This window comes from Strigops habroptila, chromosome 9 (assembly GCF_004027225.2).
Source record: "Strigops habroptila isolate Jane chromosome 9, bStrHab1.2.pri, whole genome shotgun sequence".
In the NCBI taxonomy this organism is placed as follows: domain Eukaryota; kingdom Metazoa; phylum Chordata; class Aves; order Psittaciformes; family Psittacidae; genus Strigops; species Strigops habroptila.
The window spans coordinates 43922548-43945591 of NC_044285.2; the positions used below are offsets into that span (position 1 = coordinate 43922548).

The window sequence follows — 23044 nt, forward strand, 5'->3', positions numbered from 1 at the left end:
CGCACACAGAACCCTGACCTTTCCTTCCCAGAGCCAGGGCTGAAAGAGGCTGTTGTGCCCTGTGCAGGTGGGCAGCTGGGCAGGGCCTGTGTGCTGCCGGCAGCCCAAAGGGCAGCGCTCCCCCTCTGAGCCCTCTGGGGCTGCGCTCCGATCCCATGCCCGAGCAGCGGCTGGCGCAGACCCCACCGAGGTCCTGTTGGCTGCTTGGGCTCCCAACCCTCCCTGTGGCTCCTGTGACCCCCAGAAAGGTTCCTCACACAGAGCCCCACTGCTGTGGAGGCTTGAGGAGAGGCGGCTGCTGCCAGCCCCAGCACTGCTGGGGATGCTGGTCATGGCTTCACCAGCTGCTGCAGGAGTCGGGGTGGAAAACTGGAGTCAGCTGGAGGACTCTCAGCCCTGAGGATGACTCCTCTTGTAAATTAGCCAATAGCCAAGGCTGGAAACCCGTAGCTTGCTTGAAAGCTCTGCTGTGGCAGCCGTAGGTAGGAATCCTCCCCTGGCAGCATGGGGCTGGTGCAAGGCTGGAGGCTCTGCTCGGGGTGAATGTGGTGACAGAGCTGATGACAGCACAACACTGGGCAAGAAATGTGATTTTCTGAAGGTGGGTGCGTGTGCTGCTGGCACGAGGGCGCTGCACCAGCCCTCAGATGCTGGTGCCATAGAAATATGTAATGACATTTGGTTGACCCCAGGAGGAAACTGTTAGACAGGTTCTAACCTCTGTAAATCTTACGCTACTCTTCCTTATTCGACACAGAGCAGATTGACAGTCATCAGACAGAAACTGGGCTGTAAAACAGCACAGCTTCATCTTTACCAACATTCTCTTACTGAGGCTTTTCACGTGGTGCTGCTCTTAGAGCGCACAGGTGAGGCAGACTTGGCTGCAACTTGTGACGCCCATAAGAAATGAAGGAAACTATATTTATCTTTAATGCCACTTGCACATGTCCTAAAATGCACTCCTGTCACAGCCTTTTCTTGCCTGAACCTCATCCCCCAGTCCTGAAGCTCCTCCCAGCAACGATTCCCTCTCCTGGCAAGCATCTAAAATGGGCTGAGGGTGTCGGAGGTGGGAAGTGGCTGCTTGGGAGCACAAGCTTCCTGCTCCGTAGGCTCCTTGCCAGCTTGGCTGCCCGAGGCTGTGTTCCTGCAGCAGATGGGTGACAAACAAGGACGCTGGCAGCCGTGCACCCCCACGACGGGGTTGTTCAAATCCTGTTTTCATTCCTGCAACGTTCCCTGCGTTCCAAGAGTAATCCACGCAGCCAGGAGCTCCTGCTAGCCCGTTACGCAATGGCTATTTTCATAACCAGAGGGTTTTGCACAAAAACAAAGACCCGTTTGTGTGGCTGCGCGATGGCTGCTCGCCGTGACCTCATGTCTCATCTGGGGGGGTTCGGGAGTTGCCCCAGGGGCAGATCTGGGGGCTCCTGTCACCGCCAGCTGCCCCATGTGCCCCAGCACCCAGGACAGCCTGGCAGTGGTGCAGTGTGAAGGCAGCAGCACGGTGCTCGCTGGGCTGGGGCCGGGCTCCCCGTGGCACGAAGCTGCCCTGCCAGCAGCCAGCACGTACAGCAGCTTCGTCCCTGCGGCCGGGACGTTCCCAGGCAGCCCCCAGGAGCTGTGTGATGGGGGCCAATGCTGCTTCCCGTCCCGTCAGCAGCAGGGATGTGCTGCTGTGGTGCATGGGCGTGCTGTTAAGCACAGGGGGAGAATGGGGACTTGCATCTGGGGGGGGCCAATCCTGCTTTGTAGAAGCCTCCCTGGGAAACAGCCTCTGGCAGCGCTCAGCATGTCTGTCCCTGCTCACACAGCACTCACCAGGTTTCCTCTGGAAATCCTTATAAAGTGGGCATTTAACCCCCCGTGATGGCTCGTGTGGCACCTCGTGTGCTTCAGGTGAGCAATTATACACTGAGGGGCTGGTGTGGTCCCAGGGAGCACCAGGGCAACGGCCACGGTCCCACCGTGCTGAGACCCCCACTCGCCCTTGGGGTGGCTCCAGGAGAGGGTGGCTCCAGGAGAGTGTCTCTCCAGCCTCCTCCACGGTGGACCCAGGTACAGCAAATGAGCTCTGGCTCCTGCTGCAGCTTTCCCTGCTCCAAGGGCTTGTTTATGCTGCCGTGACTTTGGGGCTCTGCTGCCTTTGCCAGGCTTCCTGTTTCCCAGGTGCTTGAAGGGATCTATTACTTTGTTGTACCTTTTGCAAGGCATTTACCAAACTCTCCTGGCCAGCCCTTTGGAGCTTTACCTTTAACCTGCCAGCAGTTACCATCCTTCCTGGTTTTCATTTGGACGCAGGTGAATGCCTCCTCGCCTTTACCAGCCTGCCTTCCCCTGCGGCCAGCCTGGCTCTCCTCCCTTTTGCCTTGTCACTGTCCCCTGGCTGGGCACTGGGTGTTTGCCCCATGGCAGGGGGTTGGAACTGGATGAGCTTTAAGGTCCCTTCCAACCCAAACCAGCCTGTGGAGCTGTTGCTGAGCAGGGTTTGCTTTTAGTCGCCGTGGGCTGTGTGGTCACTGCCTGTGCCTTCCAGAGCTATGGGGCACTGCATGCCGAGCCAGGCACCCCCCTGCACCACTTGCCTTGCAGAGGGGACATAGTGGGCAGCACAGCAAGGGCGAGGAGCCGGCAGAGCCTTGTCCCAGCCCATCACCCAGGCAGCATCCTCCCACAGAGGGCTCAGACTCAGGATGCTCCAGCGGCAGGGCCGGTGCCACGGGTGCAGCACCCGCTCAGCACCAGTCCTGGGAATGTTTCCGTGCTGTTTTGCAGATATCCATGAATTCTACGACTTCACGCTGCGCTCCGCGCCCCTGCAGCCCCCCGGCCCAGACACGCACCATGGCACTGCTCGGCAGCAGCATGGGGCCGGCTCTGCCATCCCACCCGCAGAGCCCCAGCACTCACCTGAGGTAAGAGCTGTTCCAGTGCGATGCTGCAGGGCCAGACCCTGCTCACTCCTGCTCAGCGGGGGACCAGGGGGCACAGGGGGCTGCTGCCACCGCAGCTCGCACCCAGGATGTTCCCACACCTCCTCTGCCATAGCTTGTCTCATTAAGGAGGCACGTTCTCTGGTTCACAAGTGTTAATTGAATTACTCCTGATGCAAACAGCTTCAGTTCCAGCTCTGGATCCTGTCCTGCTGTTGCAGCTGGATTAGCTGCTCCCGTCTGACGCTGTCTCCTGCAGAGGCATTGGGGCTCTCTGATCCAGCTGCCTTGCGGGCTGCTTTTGATAAGTGAAGCAGGTTGAGTCTTTTAAGTTTCCTTTTTCAGATTTTTCCCAGCTCTCAGATAACTCCTGTCCCTATTATCTGCCTTCTCTTTAATTTTCAACAGCCTTTTAAAAGGTACAGCACCGGGCGGGGAAGCAGGAGGTGAGAAGTAAGGTCTCACTTATCTCAAAGGCACCGAGGTAGATGAAATCGCCTTGTGCCTTTGCAGGCCCTTTTCCCGTCCCCCTCTCACCGCCTCATGCCCTGCCAAGGGGTGCTGTGGGATCCCCCTCAACTGGGGATATGGGAACACTGATGCAGAAATGGAAAAATTCAATGAAATAAACCTACCAGACAAACACCAGATTTCTGCCTCAGGGACTGAACTGGCTTCCCACCGTATGCCTGTGGGGACGGCAAATCTGAGTGGCACACAGGGACAGTGGAGCTGAACTCTGTGCTCCTAAGGAGACTTCAAGGAAGTTTGCTGATCAAGAACAGGGAGGACAAAACTGCCCATAGTCAGTGCAGGAGATGTCAGTGTCCCTCTGGCTCAGGTCTTCCCTGCACCAAACACAGCCTGCAGGGACCTCGCTGCCCATGGGGCCGGTGCTGGGGCAGGCTGACCAGGGTGGCAGGATGCTCACTGAAGGCAGCACGATCCTTTTGCATGGGGGGCAGCTCCTTCTGGCCCTTCCAGCAGCGGTGGGGAGGGACTGGAGGCGGCTGCCCTGCCCTGTCTGCATGCACCCCCGGTGTCGTTCCAGGACCCGTGCCGGGACGGCGAGCAGAGGCTCCCCGCAGGAGCTGGGGGCAGCGCACCGGGGACGCCGCCGCGGCTGGTGAGGGTGACGGCACGGAGGACGGCGGCACCGGCCAGCGTGTGCAGCCTGGTGCTCAGCTCCCGCAGCGCCCTGCCCCAGGTGAGCCCCCGAGCGTCCCTCGCCACGTCCCACCCTGCGTCCCACCCCGCCAGCCTGGGTGGCAGCTGAGGGGACATGGTGTGCCCCTGGCACTGCGGGACCCTGCTGGGAGGCAACTCCCCTGGCGCGGGCAGTGCTTCCTCATGGCTATTCTGGTGATGCTCAGGCTGGGAAACCCAGCAGTTGCCTATGCCAGGGGTGGGTGGCACTGAAATCATGGAGTCATGGAAGCAGCCAGGTTGGAAAAGACCTTTAAGCTCATCCAGTCCAACTGTCCCTCCAGGACTGCCAAGGCCACCACTAACCCATGGCACTGAGGCCTCGTCTACACGGTGTGTGAACATTTCCAGGGACAGTGACTCCAGCACTGCCCTGGGCAGCCTGTTCCAATGCCTGAGCACCCTTTGGAGAAGGAATTGTTCCTAATCTCCACCTAAACCTCTAATTATCCCCTTGCATTAGCAGTTACCATGGCCTAGTGTCAGCCCCCAGGGCTTGGAGGGCTATGGTACAGAAGTAAAGAGGCTGTGTGGAGCTGGAAATCCTCCCAGCCCCATCCCTCTCGCCCCCAGCGCTGGCACACTCCCACACTGCAGATTTCCATATTTGTTTTCTCTGAGCTCTGAAATGGCAGGTCCATTCCTCAGCTTACTGGGAGCCTTTCTCTGCTGTCTTATTGACTTGGAAATGCTGTTTCTTTGGATGTGTATCGTAAATCTCAGCTTCCTCCTGGTGCAAGTGCATCGTTTGGGATACGCATTTAAGAGGGGCTTTAGGGATGAGCAAAGGGCAAAATGCCCTTTTGGGAGGGGCAAAGTGGCCAGGATGGATGGATGGGGCTCACTGTGGATTTAAGATGATCTGAAAATGGTGTTTGCCTTGGTATAGTTTGAAATGATGCTGTTTGCTAAGTCAAAGTCTTCTCCCAAAATATTTTAAAGACAAAGATTGCACTGCTGCTTTTCTCTCCTTTATAAATGTTTCCTTCTTATTCTGGACTGCAATAAAATGGGTAATGCCCCATTTTTTCCCCTTCCTGTTTAATTTCTCCTTTTCTTCTTGCTGCTCTCTCTGTTTGCAAACATTCCCCAAATCTTTACCGGTTTGGAAGGGCAGGATGGTGGCTTTCTGAGCACAGCAGGAGGATGAGTCTCCATTCCCCAGTGGGAGGGAACCACAGCTGTGGATGGAGGGTCACAGGGCAAAACCCATGAGGGCTGCCAGCCCGAGGAGTTGGGAACAGTTGGATTTTAAGGGATTTTCTTCCCAACTGTCGCAGGCTGTGGAGCACAGTGCCTCTTGCCTCCAGCCCCAAATGTCTGTCTGAGTTGCAGTGTCTCCTTTAGCAGTAGCCACCTTGCTTTGCTCTTTGGGTTTCATGCGATGCGGAATGTGCTGTCCCCCCAACCTGGCTGGCCTTATGGGTATTTATCCTTCCCATCAAAAACCTGCACTTTGCTGCTGGATTTCTCTTGCTTTAGCTCCCAGCCCCAGGAAATTTTGCTGTCTTTGTTTGCTAGGATAAAGAACTGTGGCAATCAGAAATGTTCCCAACATGTAGGTATTTATAGATGCATCTAAGTTCCCTCTTAACTTTCCCTTAGATAAACTAAACAGATTGGCTTCTTCCCTCACTCAGTGTGAGGCAGGTTGTTCCAGGCTTGAAATAATCCATGCATTCTTTTCCGAAGCTCTTTTTATTTTCAGCCTCCTTTCCCAGCCTGTGCGAGCGCAGGGCTGGAGCCAGTGCCCAGCGCGGGCACTTCTGGGGTCTCCCATCTTTGGGGCTGCAGGTGCCAGCCCAGAGCAGGGAGGGGATGGGGGGAACAGGCAGGACAGGCATTGCAGAGGGCTGTGCTTGGCAGAGCTTTCTCATCCCAGAGGATGGCCACAGGCAAAGGAGGGACCTGGAGAGGAATCTACATTGGGATGGTGGTGTTCAGTGCTGGGCTTAGCCATGCCCATGTTCCTGATGGAAAGTCAGCTTTCTGCAGAGACCCAGCAGCTTTCCTGGGATCTGGGATCAAGCAGTGCTGGATTGCTGCAGACCCAGTGCTGTTCCCCTGTGGCAGCCCCTGTGCTGGCATACAGGGGCCTTTGACATGGCAGTGAGCCTGTTCCATAGGATGTCATCGTCGTGGCTGAACACAGCCCTTGTCCCAGCAGAGCAAGAGCATTTCCAGCAGTCCTCTATGTCAGCAATCCGGACCGTGACCTGAGATCAGCCGTGCCTGGGGGCAGGCTGTGCTGATGGACCTTGCTTCACATCCCTCGCTCCCGCATGAAGGCGCTAAGGACACCTCATCTCCTGCCCAGCACCACCTCCTGTGTTGGTTCTCAACAGCCCCAGCATGCAGGACAGCATCGGGGCTGGATAACATCTACACACCCAGCTCCTGCCCACCTCCACAGCGACTTCCTGCTCCCCAGCCTTCAGTTTGTGCTTTTTGCCATGGGCAGTTCCAAAGTGGGTTTCAGGAAGACACCTGAAATGGCAAATGGCACTTGGAAGAACTGGGGAAGCTTTTATAATAGATGATACTTAATGCTAGGGCAGGAGGGCATCAGCTGAAGGGCAGAGCAGCTGCCCCTGCTGCTATCAGCCCAGGAACAAGAGCTCTGGCAGACACGCTGCCGCTGATAAAAGGCAGGATGATGAACTGGCTTGTCCTGCCTGAAGTAAGTGCAATTCTCTTATTGCATCCATCAATGTAAGTAAGTTTTCCTTTGTCCTGGCTTTGTCCTCATCCCTGCCTGCAGCTCTCCCCAGCAGTGATAGGAGAGCAAAAAGCCACCATAACCTGCTGTAGCCAGGAGGAGGCATGAGAAATAAATTGCCTCTCCACACAAATGCTTCCAGGAACAGGAAATATTCTGTCTGCTGGAGAGGATGTGTGTGTACACTGCAGTGTGCAAATGGCTGCTGCGAAGGAAGCGGCACCAGTAAATACAGCAGCAACATGTGCTTCCTGACGGCGAGGCTTCGGGATGAAACCATCCCTCCATGGGAAAGTGGATGCTCAGCCCTCAGAGGGGCAAGAGCAGAGGGTCTCTGCCTGCTGAGATGCCCCATTGAGGCACTCAGAGGCACAATCGCGTCCGAACAATGGGGTTTGGGGTGTTTTATTTGCCAAAACCTCCATTTCAACCTCTCCACAAGCTCCGGGGCTGCTCCAGGGCTGCAGAGGGAAGAGCCGGCAGGATGCTCCGTGGCCAGTGCCAGCGCTCACAGGCTGGCAGGAGGCTGCTCCTCCTGGGAAGCGCCATTCTCATCCCCCGTGTGGGGAGCAGAGAGCAGCCAGCTGTGGATATAAATGAAGGGGGAACAATGGTGCTGATGAGCAGAAGCGGTGCCTGCTGCGAGGAGGGGCTGCTCTTCCCCTTCACCCTCGCCTGCCGCGCAGCGGCTCCGGCTTCATCCAGGGCAGTTGCCTGTCCGAGCATCCCTCCCCACCAAAGGGCTTCATGGCTTCGCTGCCTGGCTCTGTCCTTTTTCAGCCCAACAGCCGACACTGAGCAACAGCGGGTCTTAACGTGATGGAGAGGGCAAGCGAGACTGCTGCAGGGAAACGCATTCCTTGAAAATCAGCCGGTGGGCAGGAAACCTCGCTCTCGTGGGCTGGGGGTGCGTGGGGAGCCGCTGAGCCTGCTCGCAGCATGCCACGAATGTCCCCTTCCCTCCCTGCATCCCAGGAGGACACAGCCCAGCCCTGCAGACACGCCGTGGCAGAGGGCTACGAGCCCTCCCTGCTGCTCCAGCCGCTGAAGAAGATGCATTTATCTGCCCTATAACCCACAGCTCAAGCATATCCCGGGGGATATGGCAGGGAAAGGCAGGCTGTGCACGGCGACCGGCTGTCTGCCTCCCCATCCTTCTCTCAAGTGTTTATTCCTGGTTCCCGATTTGCCTTTGACCAAAGAGAAGGGCTTTCCTGTGCTATGCGCCTGGACAGGATGAGGCTGGCATGTGGTGGATGCTGTGGCTGCAGACCTGCCTGCTGCGAGCTCCCCGCTCCCCGTGCTGCAGCCCCATCGCTCTGCACCTTCTCTGCGGGGCGAGGGGAAGCACCAGGAGGCCGTTCGCTATTGCAGGAGGCATCAGGGAAATGAAGTAGGTCCCTGATGCGGGGAATGTCTGACAGTGAATGCAGCCCCCCCGCCATGAGGTTGCACAAGCCCTGCTGTCCCCCCCAGCCCGTGTCCTCTCTGGGGCTGGCAGGCAGCAGCCGCAGCCATCGCTGCAGGCCGGGCTGGCCGCTGCTTTATCTCAGCTCCAACTCAGCAGCATCAGCCCTGCAACCCCCAAACCCTGGGAAGCGGATAATGCTCAAGCAGGAGGAGCAGAGGAGCAACCAGCTCCTGGAGGGACCCCCCTCCACATTGTATCCGTGGCCCAGAGGAGCCGGCTGCTGCCCTGGTGTCACTTGAACAGCTCTGTGCCTGCAGGTCATTTCAGGGCTCTGCATTCAGATGCTTTCCAGCAGTTTTATGTTTCCACATTGCAGACACAGGCTGTAAAGTCAAAGGGCTGAAGCCAAGAGGGTGTCTGTCTGCAGTAACACGTTCAGACTGAACCCGACGTCAGCCCTGCGCAGCACGGGCACCTGGCTGGGCAGCCGCTGCCTGTGTCCAGCCGCTGCCTGTGTCCGCTGCCTGTGCCTGCTGCTCCAAGTGGGGTCAGCACGGGCTGTGTCAGTAAGAGCTGTCACTTCAGTGGACGTTTTGGGGTTGAATGGCCTCAACTTTACTAGAGGCTCTTGCTATTCCTGCTGCAGAGATGAACAAGGAGATGCTTAGACCTCAGTTCTCCCAGCTCAGTACAGAGCTTCAACAAAGGATGAAGAAGTCTGAAGAGCCACCAGGCTGTCAAACCAAAGGCTCATGCATGGCCGCCTCTTCCTACTCTATTTGGGGACCTTATGTCTAAAACCAGTGGCAAAAGGAAGATCCTTGGTAGACCCGAGGCTTTACTGGCTGTGCAGCGTATGGAAGCCCTGACAGACACAGGGCCACTGGTCCACCCATTCATCCAAGTCATCATCATTGTTCTGAAGTGATTGTGTGATGGTGCTAGTGCAGCGGTGGGAAGAGGACAGTGAGGGGAAGGCTCTGTGGCCTCAAGAGTCATTCAGATGAGCCTGGAGTCCGTCCATCCATCCATCCATCCATGCATCCTCCCTCCAGATTCAGGCTGCAGCTTTGATTCCCTCCATCTTGTGCCCATCCCCAGGGGAGCACAGTGCTGGGGCACACACATATTCACATGGATGGGTTTCATGTGTAGCCCTGAACACAAGAACTGAGACCAGTCACAGGCATCTCAGTGGGATTCGGACTGAACAGGGGCCAGCCCCATCGGTACCTTGGCCAGGAGCTACATGAGCCACCATGCTGTCCCTGCTGGGTCTCTGCCTGCTTTGCCCAGGAAGTTCCAAAATGACCCAGTGTATCCTCGGTGCAGGCTCCCCACAGCAGCACCCAGGTCACTCATTTCCTGCTTTGCATTGAGGGGTGGCTGCCCACACCCCCACATTCCTGCTGCAACCAAAGCGAAGTGCTGGAGCCGGTCTCCCATAGCACAAACCAACCAGGGGCTCCCAAAGTGCAGTGTGTGCCACCCTGACCTCCCCCAATCCCTTCACTGCCCTCACAACACCCCAGCATCTGGGGAGGCTGAGGACATGTCTCCTGGGGGCACTGCTGCAAAACAAGTGGCCTCTCCTCACCCTGTTTTGAAGGAACAAACCAAGCTCGAAGGCAGAGCCTGACAGGCCAGCTGCTATCTGGAGCACTGGAACTGGGAGAGCGTCACTGCATCTTAATGGCATCGGGCTGGACAGAAATCAGGATTCTGGTGGCAGAGGCAATACCAGCACTGTTATAAGTAGAGCAGCCACGATAATTGCTCATGAAGGGTTTTAGTCTTTAGGATTTGGAGGATCAGTATGAAGTATCTACGCTGAGAGATCCATTATCCTCGGCACCGGTAGGAGCTAGGGGAATTGCAAGGGCGGGAGGGCAGTGGATGAATGCAGAGTTGGGAATCATCCCTCATTCGCGCTTGCAAACCCGAATGCCCTTTGAAAGGTGCTCTCTGGTGTGTGTTGCCTCCCCTGGCTCCGCTCTGCCTGCCTGGGGGTTACAGCACGCGTGGCTGCCGCAGTGCAAAGCATCTCAAGCCAACATGTGCCCTGCTGCCAGAAGCGAGGGTTTGCTCCAGGGCAGCGCCTGCCAGAGCCCTGCAGCCTGCAGGTACAAAGCACCTTGCAGGAGTCTTGCTGGCATTGCACCTAAAGCTTATTCCAAGTATTGAGGCTTGGGCAGAGACCTCCTGTGGTCTGTGGCCTAGATACGCTCTCGGTGCTGGCACCGCTCAGGCACAACGGTGCCTGTGCCCAGAGCACAGGCATGGGGAGCATCATGCCTGGCCCGCTTTGCTTCCCAGCCTCACAACCAGCTCCCCACCTGCACGTGTCCAGACAACGTGGCAATGTCCGGCCAGGCTGTTCCCCTCTTGTAAGGTGTACTTTTAGACCAGATCATCTCCCAGCCTGGGCTAGAGCAGGCTGCAGGAGGAGCTGTGCTGGAGCGAGCGAGGGACACTGCACTGCTCTGCAGTGCAAGGGGAGAGCCAGGCTGGTCCTGGGCTGGAGTCACTGCTGGAAGCAGGGGCAAGCTCTGCCTACAGCTTCATGAGCACGTCGCAGTCCTGTTCCTGCTCTGTTTGCTCCCAGCCCCTCGGCACGTACCCACAGCCAGGTCCCCTCTGGGTAGGGGTAGGTTTTGCACTGCTGAATCTTACAGAGTGTTTTTGCAGGGAGATTTTGTAAGATGTAGGGCTCTGCTGCTGTGGGAGTGCTCCCACATTACTGCTCTGGTTCAGAACAAGAGTGAGGTGAGGAGCCCACTCTCCCAGCTGCCTGCTCTCACTGCTCTGTGGCAGAGCTTGTGGCCTGGCTTCCTTTGGGGTGACACTCAACCCAACTGTGTGCTCTGGCCCCTGTGGATACCCAGTTGCTGGAAACCAACCATCCTATGTCCAAATCAAGCCCTGAAGCCAGGCTGAGGGAAATGGCACGTCATCCATCACCCAGGGCTTGTGTTGCCGGTGTGTCATTCCTGGCGAACACACGCCATAGAATCATAGAATCCCAGACTGGTTTAAGTTGGAAGGGACCTTAAAGCTCACCCAGTTGCAAGCCCCTGCCACGGGCAGGGACACCTTCCACTAGAGCAGGTTGCTCCAAGCCCCTGTGTCCAACCTGGCCTTGAACACTGCCAGGGATGGGGCAGCCACGGCTTCTCTGGGCACCCTGTGCCAGCGCCTCAGCACTCTCACAGGGAAGAGCTTCTGCCTCAGAGCTCATCTCAATCTCCCCTCTGGCAGGTTAAAGCCATTCCCCTTGTCCTGTCCCTACAGGCCCTTGTCCAAAGCCCCTCTCCAGGTTTCCTGGAGCCACTTTAGGCCCTGGAGCTGCTCTAAGGTCTCCCCTTCAGGAGCCTTCTCTTCTCCAGGCTGCCCCAGCCCAGCTCTCTCAGCCTGGCTCCAGAGCAGAGCTGCTCCAGCCCTCGCAGCAGCTCCGGGGCCTCCTCTGGCCCCGCTCCAGCAGCTCCACGTCCCTCTTGTGCTGTTGCCCCAGAGCTGGATCAGGACTGCAGAGGGGGTCTCCCCTTCCCGCAGCAGAGGGGCAGGATCCCCTCCCTGAGCTGTGCATGGGTGTTACACGTGCTTATGTGTATGAGTGTGCCCCGGGAACTCCTCGCCCCGGGGCTGGAACCCGTTTGAAGGTCACCTCGGGACTTCTGAAGCGATGCTGTGTCTCCCAGCGCGCAGGCGGCAGAGGGGGAGGGCGGGTGGGAACCGAGCGCCTTTAAGAGAGGCCCGTGAGCCGGCTGCTGCCCTGCGGCGCGCACGCTGATTGGCTGAGCAGCCGGTGGGCGGGCCGGGGGCCGGGTCAGCCATTCACAAATTTCCGAGCAGTGCTTCCTCCCTTAAAGGGGCAGCGCCGGGACCAGCGGGCCGCCATCGAAGGGCTCCCGCGGACGCCGGCCTTCGCTTTCTACTCGAAGCTGTGCAGGTTCCCAGCCCAGAAAGCGTGTCCTGGGGCAGCACAGCCCGGACAAGGCACCGGTATCTCTGGGTTCTGGGGGCAGTGGGAGCTGCTGGGTGGGCTCTTCTTCATCTGGAAGGGGCAGATTGGAGCGGGGTGGAAGAGGGAAAGTGTGGACTCACAGAGCTCCCCTTCTTGTCCCCCATGCAGGGTGGGAATAATGGAGGAAAAGGCATCTCTGGGTGTGTGGAAAGGTCCCTCTGGTCACATCCGTGCTGCCTGGGGCAGCCCCACAGCTGGGCAGAGTGGTACTGAGCGCTCTTAGCACTTTCAGAGCCATGTGTTGACCCACTCAGAGAATGGGACTGGCTCCTGCAGGAACCTCCCGGCTGGGAGCCCGCAGGAGCTGACTTGTGCGGCTTCAAGACAAGCAGGGTGTATTTGGCTGCCACTAAGCCTGAGTGTGTAAACACATCCATGGGCAGCTCAGGGCTAGTGAAAGATGCAGGAAAACAGATGTCTGGTGGGGTCACACTCAGCACAACTGGCTGGAGATCAAGGTACAGGTCCAAAAACATAAACCCAACCAATTCTGTTGAAGACACGAGACTTCAGAGCACCTCACTGCGCCTCGGGGTGGTGATGTTGTGCCCCGGTCACCTTTCCAAATGTTCCCTCTGCTCCATCAGCCTGGAAATGTGCTTTGTTCCAAAGGAAACGAGGCACAGCCAACGGCCGGGCACCCACGGGCCAGGAGGCACCGCAGTGCTGTGACTGCTCTGGCCGTGCAGCAGCGAGGCTCCTCCTGCACCCATGGCCAGCCCCGGATCCAGTGCAGGAGCCTCTGCCCGGCAATGGAGAGAGCGGCTGTGGGTGCTGGAGGCTGTCAGGAAATCCATAAAGCCTGCTGCAGCTGATTGCTATTAAATAGAGCCTCCGGGCTCTGCTTTACAGGGAGAGAGCTCGGGCTCTGCTGGAGGGACCTCCTGGTGCAGGTCTCCATTGCTCCTCTCCCCCTGGCACAGCTGTGGAACATGTTTAGTTGGCTGCAATTTGAATTGCAGAAAGCAGCTGGTGGTGTTTGTTGAAGACTCTCGTGCTGCTGCTGCCACAGTGGCACCAGGCAAAGGATGAGGGATCAGTAATAGAATGAAAATGGTTTTGACCTGGAGGAGAATAGTTTGTTTGGCAACTACCCTGAGAGCACAGAGAGCCTTGGTCCCTTGGTATGCCTGGTTGTTATTATCCCAGCTGCATGTTTCCCAGCGTGAATTGCTGCCAGTGGCAGGGAGGAGCAATCGCAGGGTGAGGTGTTTGTTATCATGATCCTTCCCACTCACCACGACTGCACAAACCCTCTGTCGCTCACAGGAGCTGCTGGCCCCATTTGCCACCAGTGTGCAGCCAGCTCTGCAGAGTGCTGTTCAATCAGTCATAGAGGACCAGGTTGGAAGAGACCTCAAGAATCATCTGGTCTAACCTTTCTTGGCAAAAGCACGGTCTAGACAAGATGGCCCAGCACCCTGTCCAGCTGAATCTTGAAAGCATCCAACCTTGGGGAATCCAACACTTCCCTCAGGAATAATCTCATCAGTTTCTTCAAGTTTTCTTTGACAAGCAAATTGGAAGTTGCAGCTTCCTGCTCGATGGGGATGTGTGATAGTGCTAAGGAACTGATGGACTGTGCTGAGTTCGGTTGGCTCCTCTCTGCTTCTCATCTCCCTATGGCTTGCTCCCCTCACCCATGTACCTCCCAGTGCTCCCAGTTCTCAGTTCTTGGTGGGTGGCTGTGGACCCTCCTGCCTATGCCATGCTTTTGACATTGGGCAGCTTTTCGCAGGTGGTTGTGTTCAAGAAAGGTACCTCCTCCATGAAAACCATCACCTGCCTCCTCCCCCAGCATTGCAAAGGTGACACCTTCCCCGTCTGCACCCGGGCTCAGAGCTCATGCACGGCAGGACCCAGCTCCCGCTTGGGCTGAAGGCAAGGAGCAGTGTGACAGACATGGAGCTGTTGGAGCAGGTCCAGAGGAGGCCATGAGGATGACCAGGGACTGGAGCAGCTCCCATATGAAGACAGGCTGAGAACATTGGGGCTGTTCAGCCTGAAGAAGAGAAGCTGCGTGGAGACCTCAGAGCAGCTTCCAGTGTCTGAAGGGGGCTACAAGGATGCTGGAGAGGGACTCTTCATCAGGGACTGGAGTGGTAGGACAAGGGGTGATGGGTTCAAACTGAAACAGGGGTGATTGAGATGAGCTCTGAGGCAGAAGTTCTTCCCTGTGAGGGTGCTGAGGCGCTGGCACAGGGTGCCCAGAGAAGCTGTGGCTGCCCCATCCCTGGCAGTGTTCAAGGCCAGGTTGGACACAGGGGCTTGGAGCAACCTGCTCTAGTGGAAGGTGTCCCTGCTCGTGGCAGGGGCTTGCAACTGGGTGAGCTTTAAGGTCCCTTCCAACCCAAACCAGTCTGGGATTCTATGATTCTATGACAGCGCTCGTGTGACTGTCATCTCTGCAAGGAGCGGCTGCCTTCAGCCTGCCCCATCCACTCCTCCTAGTAAAGGCTGCAGGAGCAACAGCCCCGCAGCTCCTGGTCCCTCACACTTGCCTTCCTCTTCCCACATGACTTCATTTGAGAGGAAGGAAGCGACAACAGGGACTGAAATGCCGGCAACACCAGATAAAACCTAGCTCCATGCCGCCTTCATGCCGTGCAAATAACATCATCTCCAGGGATTTCTTGACACTTTGCTGAAATTAGCACCCGCAAAAAGAGCAGCTGCCAAAGCTGCATTTAAATCAGACGGGCAGGCTTCTGGTAGGAAGAGGGGAGAGGATGAGAGAGCTCTTGGTTTCCTTGAGCTGCTTCCCTCCATGAAGGCACCTGCCTGGAAATCAGCTTCCAAATCTTTTAGCCCTGTTCAGTGCCCACGTCACTGGGGTGAGATGCCTACAGCAGCACTGTTCACTGTGCCTACCCTGCCAGCCCGAGGGCTGGGCACCCCAGTGCAAGTGCCAACACCATCTGGGCTCTGGCATTGCCTCTCCCAGTATCCAGAACACCAGTACCCACTGAAGGAAACTGGAGAAGTGCAGAGTGCAGATGGCCCTGGCCTCCTCTTGAGCTCAGTAACGTATCCCAAGCCCCACACAGCATTAGGGAGCTTTGCAAGCAGGCGGCAGCAAACAGGGAGTTTTCTTCTTCCTTTTAATTCAGGCACGTGCAGTTCACTACAAAGCAGTAGCCAAGGTGGGCTTTTATTCTCATGCAGGAAACACTGGCCACCTGCATGTTTCTACAGGGCTTGTTGCTCTGCTTTGGTGCAGCAGTGGGAATTAAACAACTCTGGTGGCAGCTAAAATGGGCCATGGGGGTTTTCAGGGGGGGAGCTGCAAGTGGAGAGGGAAGGGCTGTGTTAGAGCTGCAGCCGCTGAGGCTCAAGGCCTCTCCATTGGCAGGTGGTGATGAGGCACTGGCAGACAAGAGAACTGGGGGAAGCAGCAGCAGGTTTGAGGTGATGGAGCCATCCCTGAGGCTGGGAGCTGGCAGACAGGGTGGGGTGGAGGCAGCGGTGTGATGCTGGTGCTCCAGGGCTGGCACCAAGGGTGGTTCCCATGTAGGGATGCCCATTGCATGCATGGCTGCCCCATCGGCAGGGATGGAGGAGATGAGCAGGGAGAGGACAGAGACCTTCCTTGTCCAGTCTGCCATGGCAGGGGAGGGGGGGATCAAATGCTTAATTGTTCACTCAGCTCCTTATTAAAGCATTTTTCCTTAACAGGTCTTGTCCTTTGCTTTTGCACTTCCCCACTAAGTGAATGACCATGTCCCTGCGGCCCCTACTCCAGGGCTGAGTGGAAGGAGGAGATGTGTCTGGAGCAGGGCAGGTGCCAGCACTTGGGGTTATCAACTCTGTGTGTGCCCTTCCCAGTGCTCTCTCCCATCTGAGCCAGCCTCTTCCAGACACAGGTCTCCTGCTATCCCAGGGTGGGAATTGCGATGGGAGGGAGGTTTGCAGCTGGGCTGGAGCAGTAGTTAGTTATGGCTCTGTTACAGGTTCTGGGCACATCTCATTGATGGAGCAACTCTAAGGTATCACGAGGTGAGAGACAGCGGGCAGCCAAGGTGGACTTTTACTCTCATGCAGGAGACACTGGCCACCTGCACGTTCCTACAAGGCTTATTGCTCTGCTTTGGTGCAGCAATCCCCTAGTTCAGCTTCACCCCGGCCCTCCCCTCCTTCCCACTTCTGCCCTCGCTGCTGCAAGATGCCCCCTCTGCACGAGTGACATCCCCCACCACCCTGGTCCTCCCTGGCTGTTGAGGAGGTTCAGCATCTCACCTGAGCACAGGACCCTCCTGCAGGGCCAGCACCATGTGCTCTGGGAGATGGCACAAGCAGCAGGAGAAGATGTGGAGATGATCCTCGTTTCTTAAAGCCTGAAGCATAAAGCTCTCTGTTAATGCCAGCGCTGCATGTTTTCCTTCTGTGCACACAAACACGGTTTTTCATTGATTAAAATAACTCTGAAGAAGCTCTCTTTGCATGCAGGCATCCAATCCTTCCCTGCCTTAGTGAGCTCCTGGGGTCTGCAGCATCCTGTGGCACTGAGCTGTTCAGGGCAGAAGCACTTTCTTATACACAGCTTTTGGCTTCATCTTGCCACATCTCTGGGTCTTTGGGTCAGTGCCACAGTGTACACGGGTCCCGTAGCTGACTGTTCATCAGTGGGAGCCCCTGGGAGTGCAGGATGAGACTCACCAAAGGAGCTTCAAGGCCAGCATGGTGAGGACAGGTTCTCTAGACTTGCTCATCAGGGCACATTGTGACTGTCCTATCTTGCATCTGGGGGAATCTCAGTGTAGTGTAGCTGAGCTGCTCCATGGCATTGAGCACAGAGCACCTATCCCGTGGTGGAGGTACCCTGAGCAGCCCAGAGGCAGTGAAGCACCGGCTGTGCTGCAGAGGATGGGCTCTGAGCCGTGCAGCGGAGACCATGGGGCTTGGGGACGTGGGATGATGGGGTGTCTTCTGCCCCCTCCCCTCTGCCCAGAACTCACCATTTCACTTGGCTGCTTGGGAGCAAACAGTGCAGGAGCACCTCTGTCTGTGGTGGGCAAGTGCAGAAGTGATTTGGCATTGCAGTTTGGAGAGCTAAAGAAACAAGGAGCAGGCCGGGGCATTTGTCTTCCTTCTCCTACTGCCCTGCTTGTGTGCAGGGCCACGCTGGACCAGCCTGCAGCTCCTGCAGGCTGAGCAGGGCTGTTGGCCCAGCACATCCTGCTGCTCAGCTTGCAGCCCCCTCCCGCTTCTGCCTCATTCCTTCATTGTACCCTGCGGGAGCCCCATTGTGCACCTTCCATTGCTCTTCTATGTAGTTATGTACCATTCCTTTAACTAATTCTTCATCCACCCTAATGTTTATTACAACCAACAAGCATTAGGAGGCCAGGCTCAGGTTCTAACTGGTCAGACGTGGGCTTTTGTAACGTCTTTTTCTTTCTGCACTTCAGTGTGTCTGGGTGACTCTTTTCAGAACTTCTTCCAGTCCAGCACTAATGTGAGAGGTGAGGGACTGCCTGAGCAGTGCTGTGAGATGGCAGCAGATGGAAGGCCCAGCAAAGGGTTTCTACACACCCAACACAACTGTGGCTCACTGGGCAATTGCAGCATCCCCAGGGCGCTGTGCTAGAGCACATGGCAGCATCTCACAGAACCAGAGAACCCCAGACTGGTTTGTATTGGGAGGGACCTTAAAGCTCACCCAGTTCCAACCCCTGCCACGGGCAGGGACACCTTCCACTAGAGCAGGTTGCTCCAAGCCCCTGTGTCCAACCTGGCCTTGAACACTGCCAGGGATGGGGCAGCCACAGCTTCTCTGGGCACCCTGTGCCAGCGCCTCAGCACCCTCACAGGGAAGAGTTTCTGCCTCAGAGCTCATCTCAGTCTCCCCTCTGGCAGGTTAAAGCCATTCCCTTTGTCCTGTCCCTACAGGCCCTTGTCCAAAACCCCTCTCCAGGTTTCTTGTAGCCCCTTTAGGCACTGGAGCTGCTCTAAGGTCTCGCTGGAGCCTTCTTTTCTCCAGGGAAACCTTATTTCCAGCAAACCAGAGTGAGAGCTGATGTGCAGGTGCCACAGAGATGCTGCTGCTGGGCTACTTGCCATGCTCCGGTGTGCACCACAGCTGATGCAAAGCGAACCCCTCTTGGTGTCACCCCCAAAGCCGGCAGAGCTGCCCACCACCGCGGGGCCTGGAGCCGCGCTGGAGCCGCCTGGGGCGGGTGGGGATGGGGACGGGCTGTGGGCTGCCGAGCCGGGTCCTGTTCCCTCCGCGTGCTGCGGGCACGCCCGGCACCCGCTCCCGGCAGCCGCCCGGCCGGGGCGGTGGAGGGACCGGCGCTCCCCGCCGGGCGGGGCGGGCGCGGAGGCTCCGCGGGCGCGGATTGGGCACCGGGAACGAGCGGGGGGGTCGGGCGGGGGATGCTCCGCGCCGCCGCAGGTGCCGTGCTCCCGAACCGGGCCGGGCCGGGCTGAGCTGCCCCGAGCAGCGGAACGATGCCGGCGGAGATCACCGCGCTGTAACCCGCACCCCGCCTTCCGCCTCCTCCTCCTCCTCCCGCCCGCGGGTCCGGGGGCGCCGAGCGGGCGAGGAGGCGGCGGCAGGCGCGGCGCGGGGCGGGGGCCGCCGCCGCCCCCCAAGCATCCATCCATCCCTCCATCCATCCCTCCCTCCATCCCTCCCTCCGCGCCGCCTCCCTCCCTCCCTGCCGGCTCTATGGTGTGAGGGCAGCGATGCACAAGCACCACCACTGCTGCAAGTGCCCCGAGTGCTACGAGGTGACGCGGATGGCGGCCCTGCGGCGCATGGAGCCCCCTTCCTACGGCGAGTGGCAGCACGAGCAGTACGGGTACGGCGGGTACGGCTCGCAGACCCTGCCCGCGCCCGGGGGCGCCGCGCCCGCCACCCGCGGCAAGGCCAAGCTGGGGGGGGGGGCCCCCCCGGGACCCCGCCGCGCTGAAGCCGCCGCCGCCGCCGGGGAAGAGCGCGCCCAAGGTGAACGGGAGCGGCCCGGGCTGGTGGCCCGAGTGCACGTGTTCGACCCGCGACTGGTACGAGCAGGTACGGGCCAGCCCCGGGCAGCGGCTCCCCGGTGCGGGGCGGGTGCGGGACGGGGCGGGCGGGGACGGAGGGTACCCTGGGACGTGTGGCGGGGCCGTGGCAGCGTCACCCCGGCGGCTCCGCGGGCGGATGCTGACGGTGCCGGCGCGTTGTTGCGGTTGGCCGTCGCTGTCGCTCGGGCTCGGCCGCCGGCATCGCCCAGGTTGGCAGCGCCGTCGCTCCGGGGCTGGCTCTCATGGGAGCTCCGCACCGGGGCCGAGCGAGGTCTCGCTTGGCATAAGGTGGGCGTCGGGCGCGGTGGTTTTCGGACACCCCACCCCGGGTGCTCGGCGATGCCGTTGTCCGAAGCCCCGGCGGTGCGGACGCGTCCCGCCGTGCGGCGTTCAGCGCGGGGTGCGCTGCCCGCTAGGCAGCCCCGCGGGCTGGCTCCCGACCCGGCACCCGCTCCCCATGGATCCGGTTCTGTGTCCCTGCTCCCCACATCATTACGTAACGCGGCTCTGGTCGCTGGCAAGCTGTGTGCGTTCTGCCCCGATTCACTGCCTCCATTTCTTCCCACACACAGTCATTTTATTAGTGCTGTCCTCCAGGACCCATTCTCAGGCTGTGTCTCTCTTTCTCCCCTAAATGGAGAGACCAGTGTTGTTTTGAACCCACAAGCCAGCTTAGAAAATGGTTGGATCTGTTTGCAAAGCGTTAAAATGGAGGCTAGACCCTGCCTGAAAAACAATTTACCCTGCTTTAGAGAAAGGCATCTCAATTTGCTGCTTCTGTCTCTTTCATTCATTATCTTCGAACCTCACATGATTTCTTATTGATCCTTCTAATTATTATTTCAAGATGCTGTAGCAGGCAGACACACGGGAATCAATGGAAATTCTCTCCTCCTCTCCCCTCAGAAAACACAACCCTCTTCTTCCCTTCCCCTGGTTTTTTCTTCATTACAGTCTCAGTCTGTAGCTCTGGTTGAAATAATTAGATTCAAAGCTGATACGCTCAGATGATGTTTACAGAAAGCCACCCAAAACCCACCTTCTTATCAGCCTGGTCCTTCTTTCTGTCTCTTTCTCTGCCACTCTTTGCATCAAAATCAGCCTCAGCTCGCTCTCGTTGGCTGATTCCTGGCAAGCATTCTTCCATCTTTCCTTTGCTATCTATTCCTTCCCTCTATCCAGCAGCAAGCTCAGGGAGCTGGGGAGGAGCAGGGAATTGAAGCATGTCAGCTCCCTCCTTTCCACTCCTGCTTGCATGCCAGGCCCGGCCCAGGGCTCCTGTTGCAAGGGAGGGAAGCGCTGCCAGCTGCAGTGCTGCTGTGGCAGGCTGGGCAGAGAGCTTTCCATGGGTTTGCAGTGGTGGAAGAGAAACCATTGTCTCTTTGTGGTGCTGCCACAGGGCTTGGGCTGCTCTGAAGGTGCACGGTGGGAATCTCTACTTGGCCTCAGCCCTTCTGAAGATGAAAATAGTAATAATAACAATAATAATAATATCAGAAGCTCCTCATGCATTGCAAGCAACAGAGGATGCCAGTGTGTGAGGCTATGTGGGCATGGCAGGAGCTGCATGTAGAATGTGACGTGTGTGCTATGTGCGCTGCCTGTATCAGAGCAGGCAGCCTTGCTCCCTGGTGTGTAGCAAATGTATGCAATGAGTAAAGCTTTGCAGCAAATACCTCAGCAATGCTCCCCTTCTGATCCAAGGGTGCCAAGTGCCTGAGCTGTCAGGAATCCATGTTCTTCCCAGTCCCGTGGTGGGCAGAGGGACAAGAGGTGGTAAAATGGCAATGGCTGGGCATAGCTTGTTCCCAGAGGACAGGTTTGGCTCTGGGAGGCCGGGAGCTGCTGGTTCCTGGGTAGGTTTGGCCGGATGCTGTGGATGCAAAGCTGGTTTGCAAAAGCTGAGGAGGCAGCCCCAGCCTCCGTGTCCTTGGGAGCCTCGGCTACCGGCAGGGCTGCCATTTTTCAGTCCTGCTGGTTTAACTGAGCTCCCTGTCCCTGGAAGTGCTTCCAGCAGCAGAGGTGGGAAGAGATGTGGGGGCCAGGAGCCTCCCCAGGACAGCAGGGATGGGTTCACTCCTGGGGAGCTTCACCACCTCTCATTTAAGCCTTTTTTCTCGCCTTGCTGCTCCACGTAAGCAGAGGAGCGTGCGCAGGCTGCGTGCGCTGGGCCGGCCGCGTGCGTGCATGCTGACATGGGAAGCGTGCTCACGGTTGCATATGGTGGTGGTGGATGTTCTCTGACACCATGTGCGCTCGCAGACCCCGTGCGCAGCGGGTGGGATGTGCCCACATGTGCTGCCCGACACATGGCACGGTCCCTGCATCCAACCGCCTCCTGCCAGCCCCAGTGCCCTCTCCTCCTGCCTCACCCCTGCTCCAGGACACAGATTAGCTTGCTCAGGCAGTGCCAGTAACTGAGAACGCCTAATCCTGACCGCAGGGAAGGAGGAAATCTCTGAGCTCTGGGTTTCTCATTTCTTTTTGCTTTGCTTTCCTCTCACCTCTGAGATTTTTTTCATTTCTTCTCCCTTATCTATCCATGTTCCTTGCTCCCTGCCCTTGCTATCATTGCTATGCTCCATCGTTCCCATGGCCATCCCTCCGGCTGGCCCTGCACCCTCCTTGTCCCTCCTTGCTCACTGATGCTAGAGAGGGGTGAGAGGAGGACTGCAGGCTCTAGGGGAGGAATGGCAGTGCCACCCAGGGAAGCATCCCTGATGTGCAGCACTAGAGGAGCAGAGCACTTGGACCACTGAGGGTCCGGCAGCAGCCAACACATTTCCTTCCCGCAACCCTCCCACAGGGAAGATCCAGCCCTGTGGTTTAGTTCACCCTGAGGTCCCTGCTGCTGGGTGCAGTGGCCAGAGCCAAGGGTTTCGCCAGCATTTTCATGTTCATTTGGAGTGGCTGCAGCGCAGGCACTTCCTCTCATGGCTGTGGAAGGGGACCAGGGCAGAGCAGGTCCCAAGCATGTGGATGGGAAGTGCCCCAGGTCTGCTGGCCCTGCTTGGCCAGAAATGCAGTGTCCTGCTGTCCCTGCTTCCCACAGCCCCTTTCTTCCTCTTGGAGGGATAAGGAGGATACAGAGGGGGGTTAGAGCAGCATCAAAATGAATCCCTGACCACCTACAAGTGCCCAGAGCATGCCAGGCATGTGTGGCTCCCCTGGAAGAGGTGCCTCATGGCCAGGCAGGTAGAGGAGGGAGGACAGGTCTTCCCTGCCTGTCTCCAGCAGTGAGTGTTCCGCCAAAGGCAGCTTCTTTCCATGCACACATATTGCTTGGTGTAGTTCCTTCTGTGCACTGGGAATTACCTGGAGGAGGTGGGCACAGCGCGGCACACCTTGTTGGAGTGTGGAGTCTCCAGATGCTGCTGGATTTGGGGCTCCTGGCTCTTGGGGCAATGGGTGGTGGGGGGAGGAAAGAGCCTTGTGGAGGCCATTGTGCTGAGTGTCCGTGTGAGGAGCAAGCGCGGCTGGAGGGGAGGAGGGAGGGCGCCGAGGGCAGGCGGGACGCGGCTGCTGCGTGGGAAATGGCTGAAGCCCCAGATGTTCCCTGGGGAGGTGCGAGGGAGGGTGAGAGGAACAGGGTGCCGGGACACGGAGGCAGTGGAGGTGGTGAGGTTGGCAGGGTGATGTTGCTATGGCTACTCCTGTGCTATTCATAGAAGAAATTAGCTAAATCTTTGCACTGAAAGGTGGAGGAGGAGAGAGGAGGAAGGCGTTCTCCACGTTCGGAG

General features: G+C 57.9%; 1 protein-coding gene across 5 annotated transcripts in view; it reads left to right on the forward strand.

The window, feature by feature from the left end:
• Nucleotides 1–23044, forward strand: part of DLG3 (discs large MAGUK scaffold protein 3) — a 73860-nt gene that overhangs the window by 4379 nt on the left and 46437 nt on the right. For 4 of the 5 annotated variants that reach the window (XR_003989760.1, XM_030474685.1, XM_030474687.1 and 1 more), the window contains exons 3-4: nt 2779–2918; nt 3988–4143. Coding sequence is in view for 3 of the 5 variants with exons in the window: in XM_030474685.1 (XP_030330545.1) it covers nt 2779–2918; nt 3988–4143 (296 nt within the window). In the remaining 2 variants the exon portion in view is untranslated. Of the gene's footprint in view, nt 1–2778; nt 2919–3987; nt 4144–18940; nt 19312–23044 lie in introns of those variants that run through there. The other variant, XM_030474689.2, reaches the window with a different exon arrangement.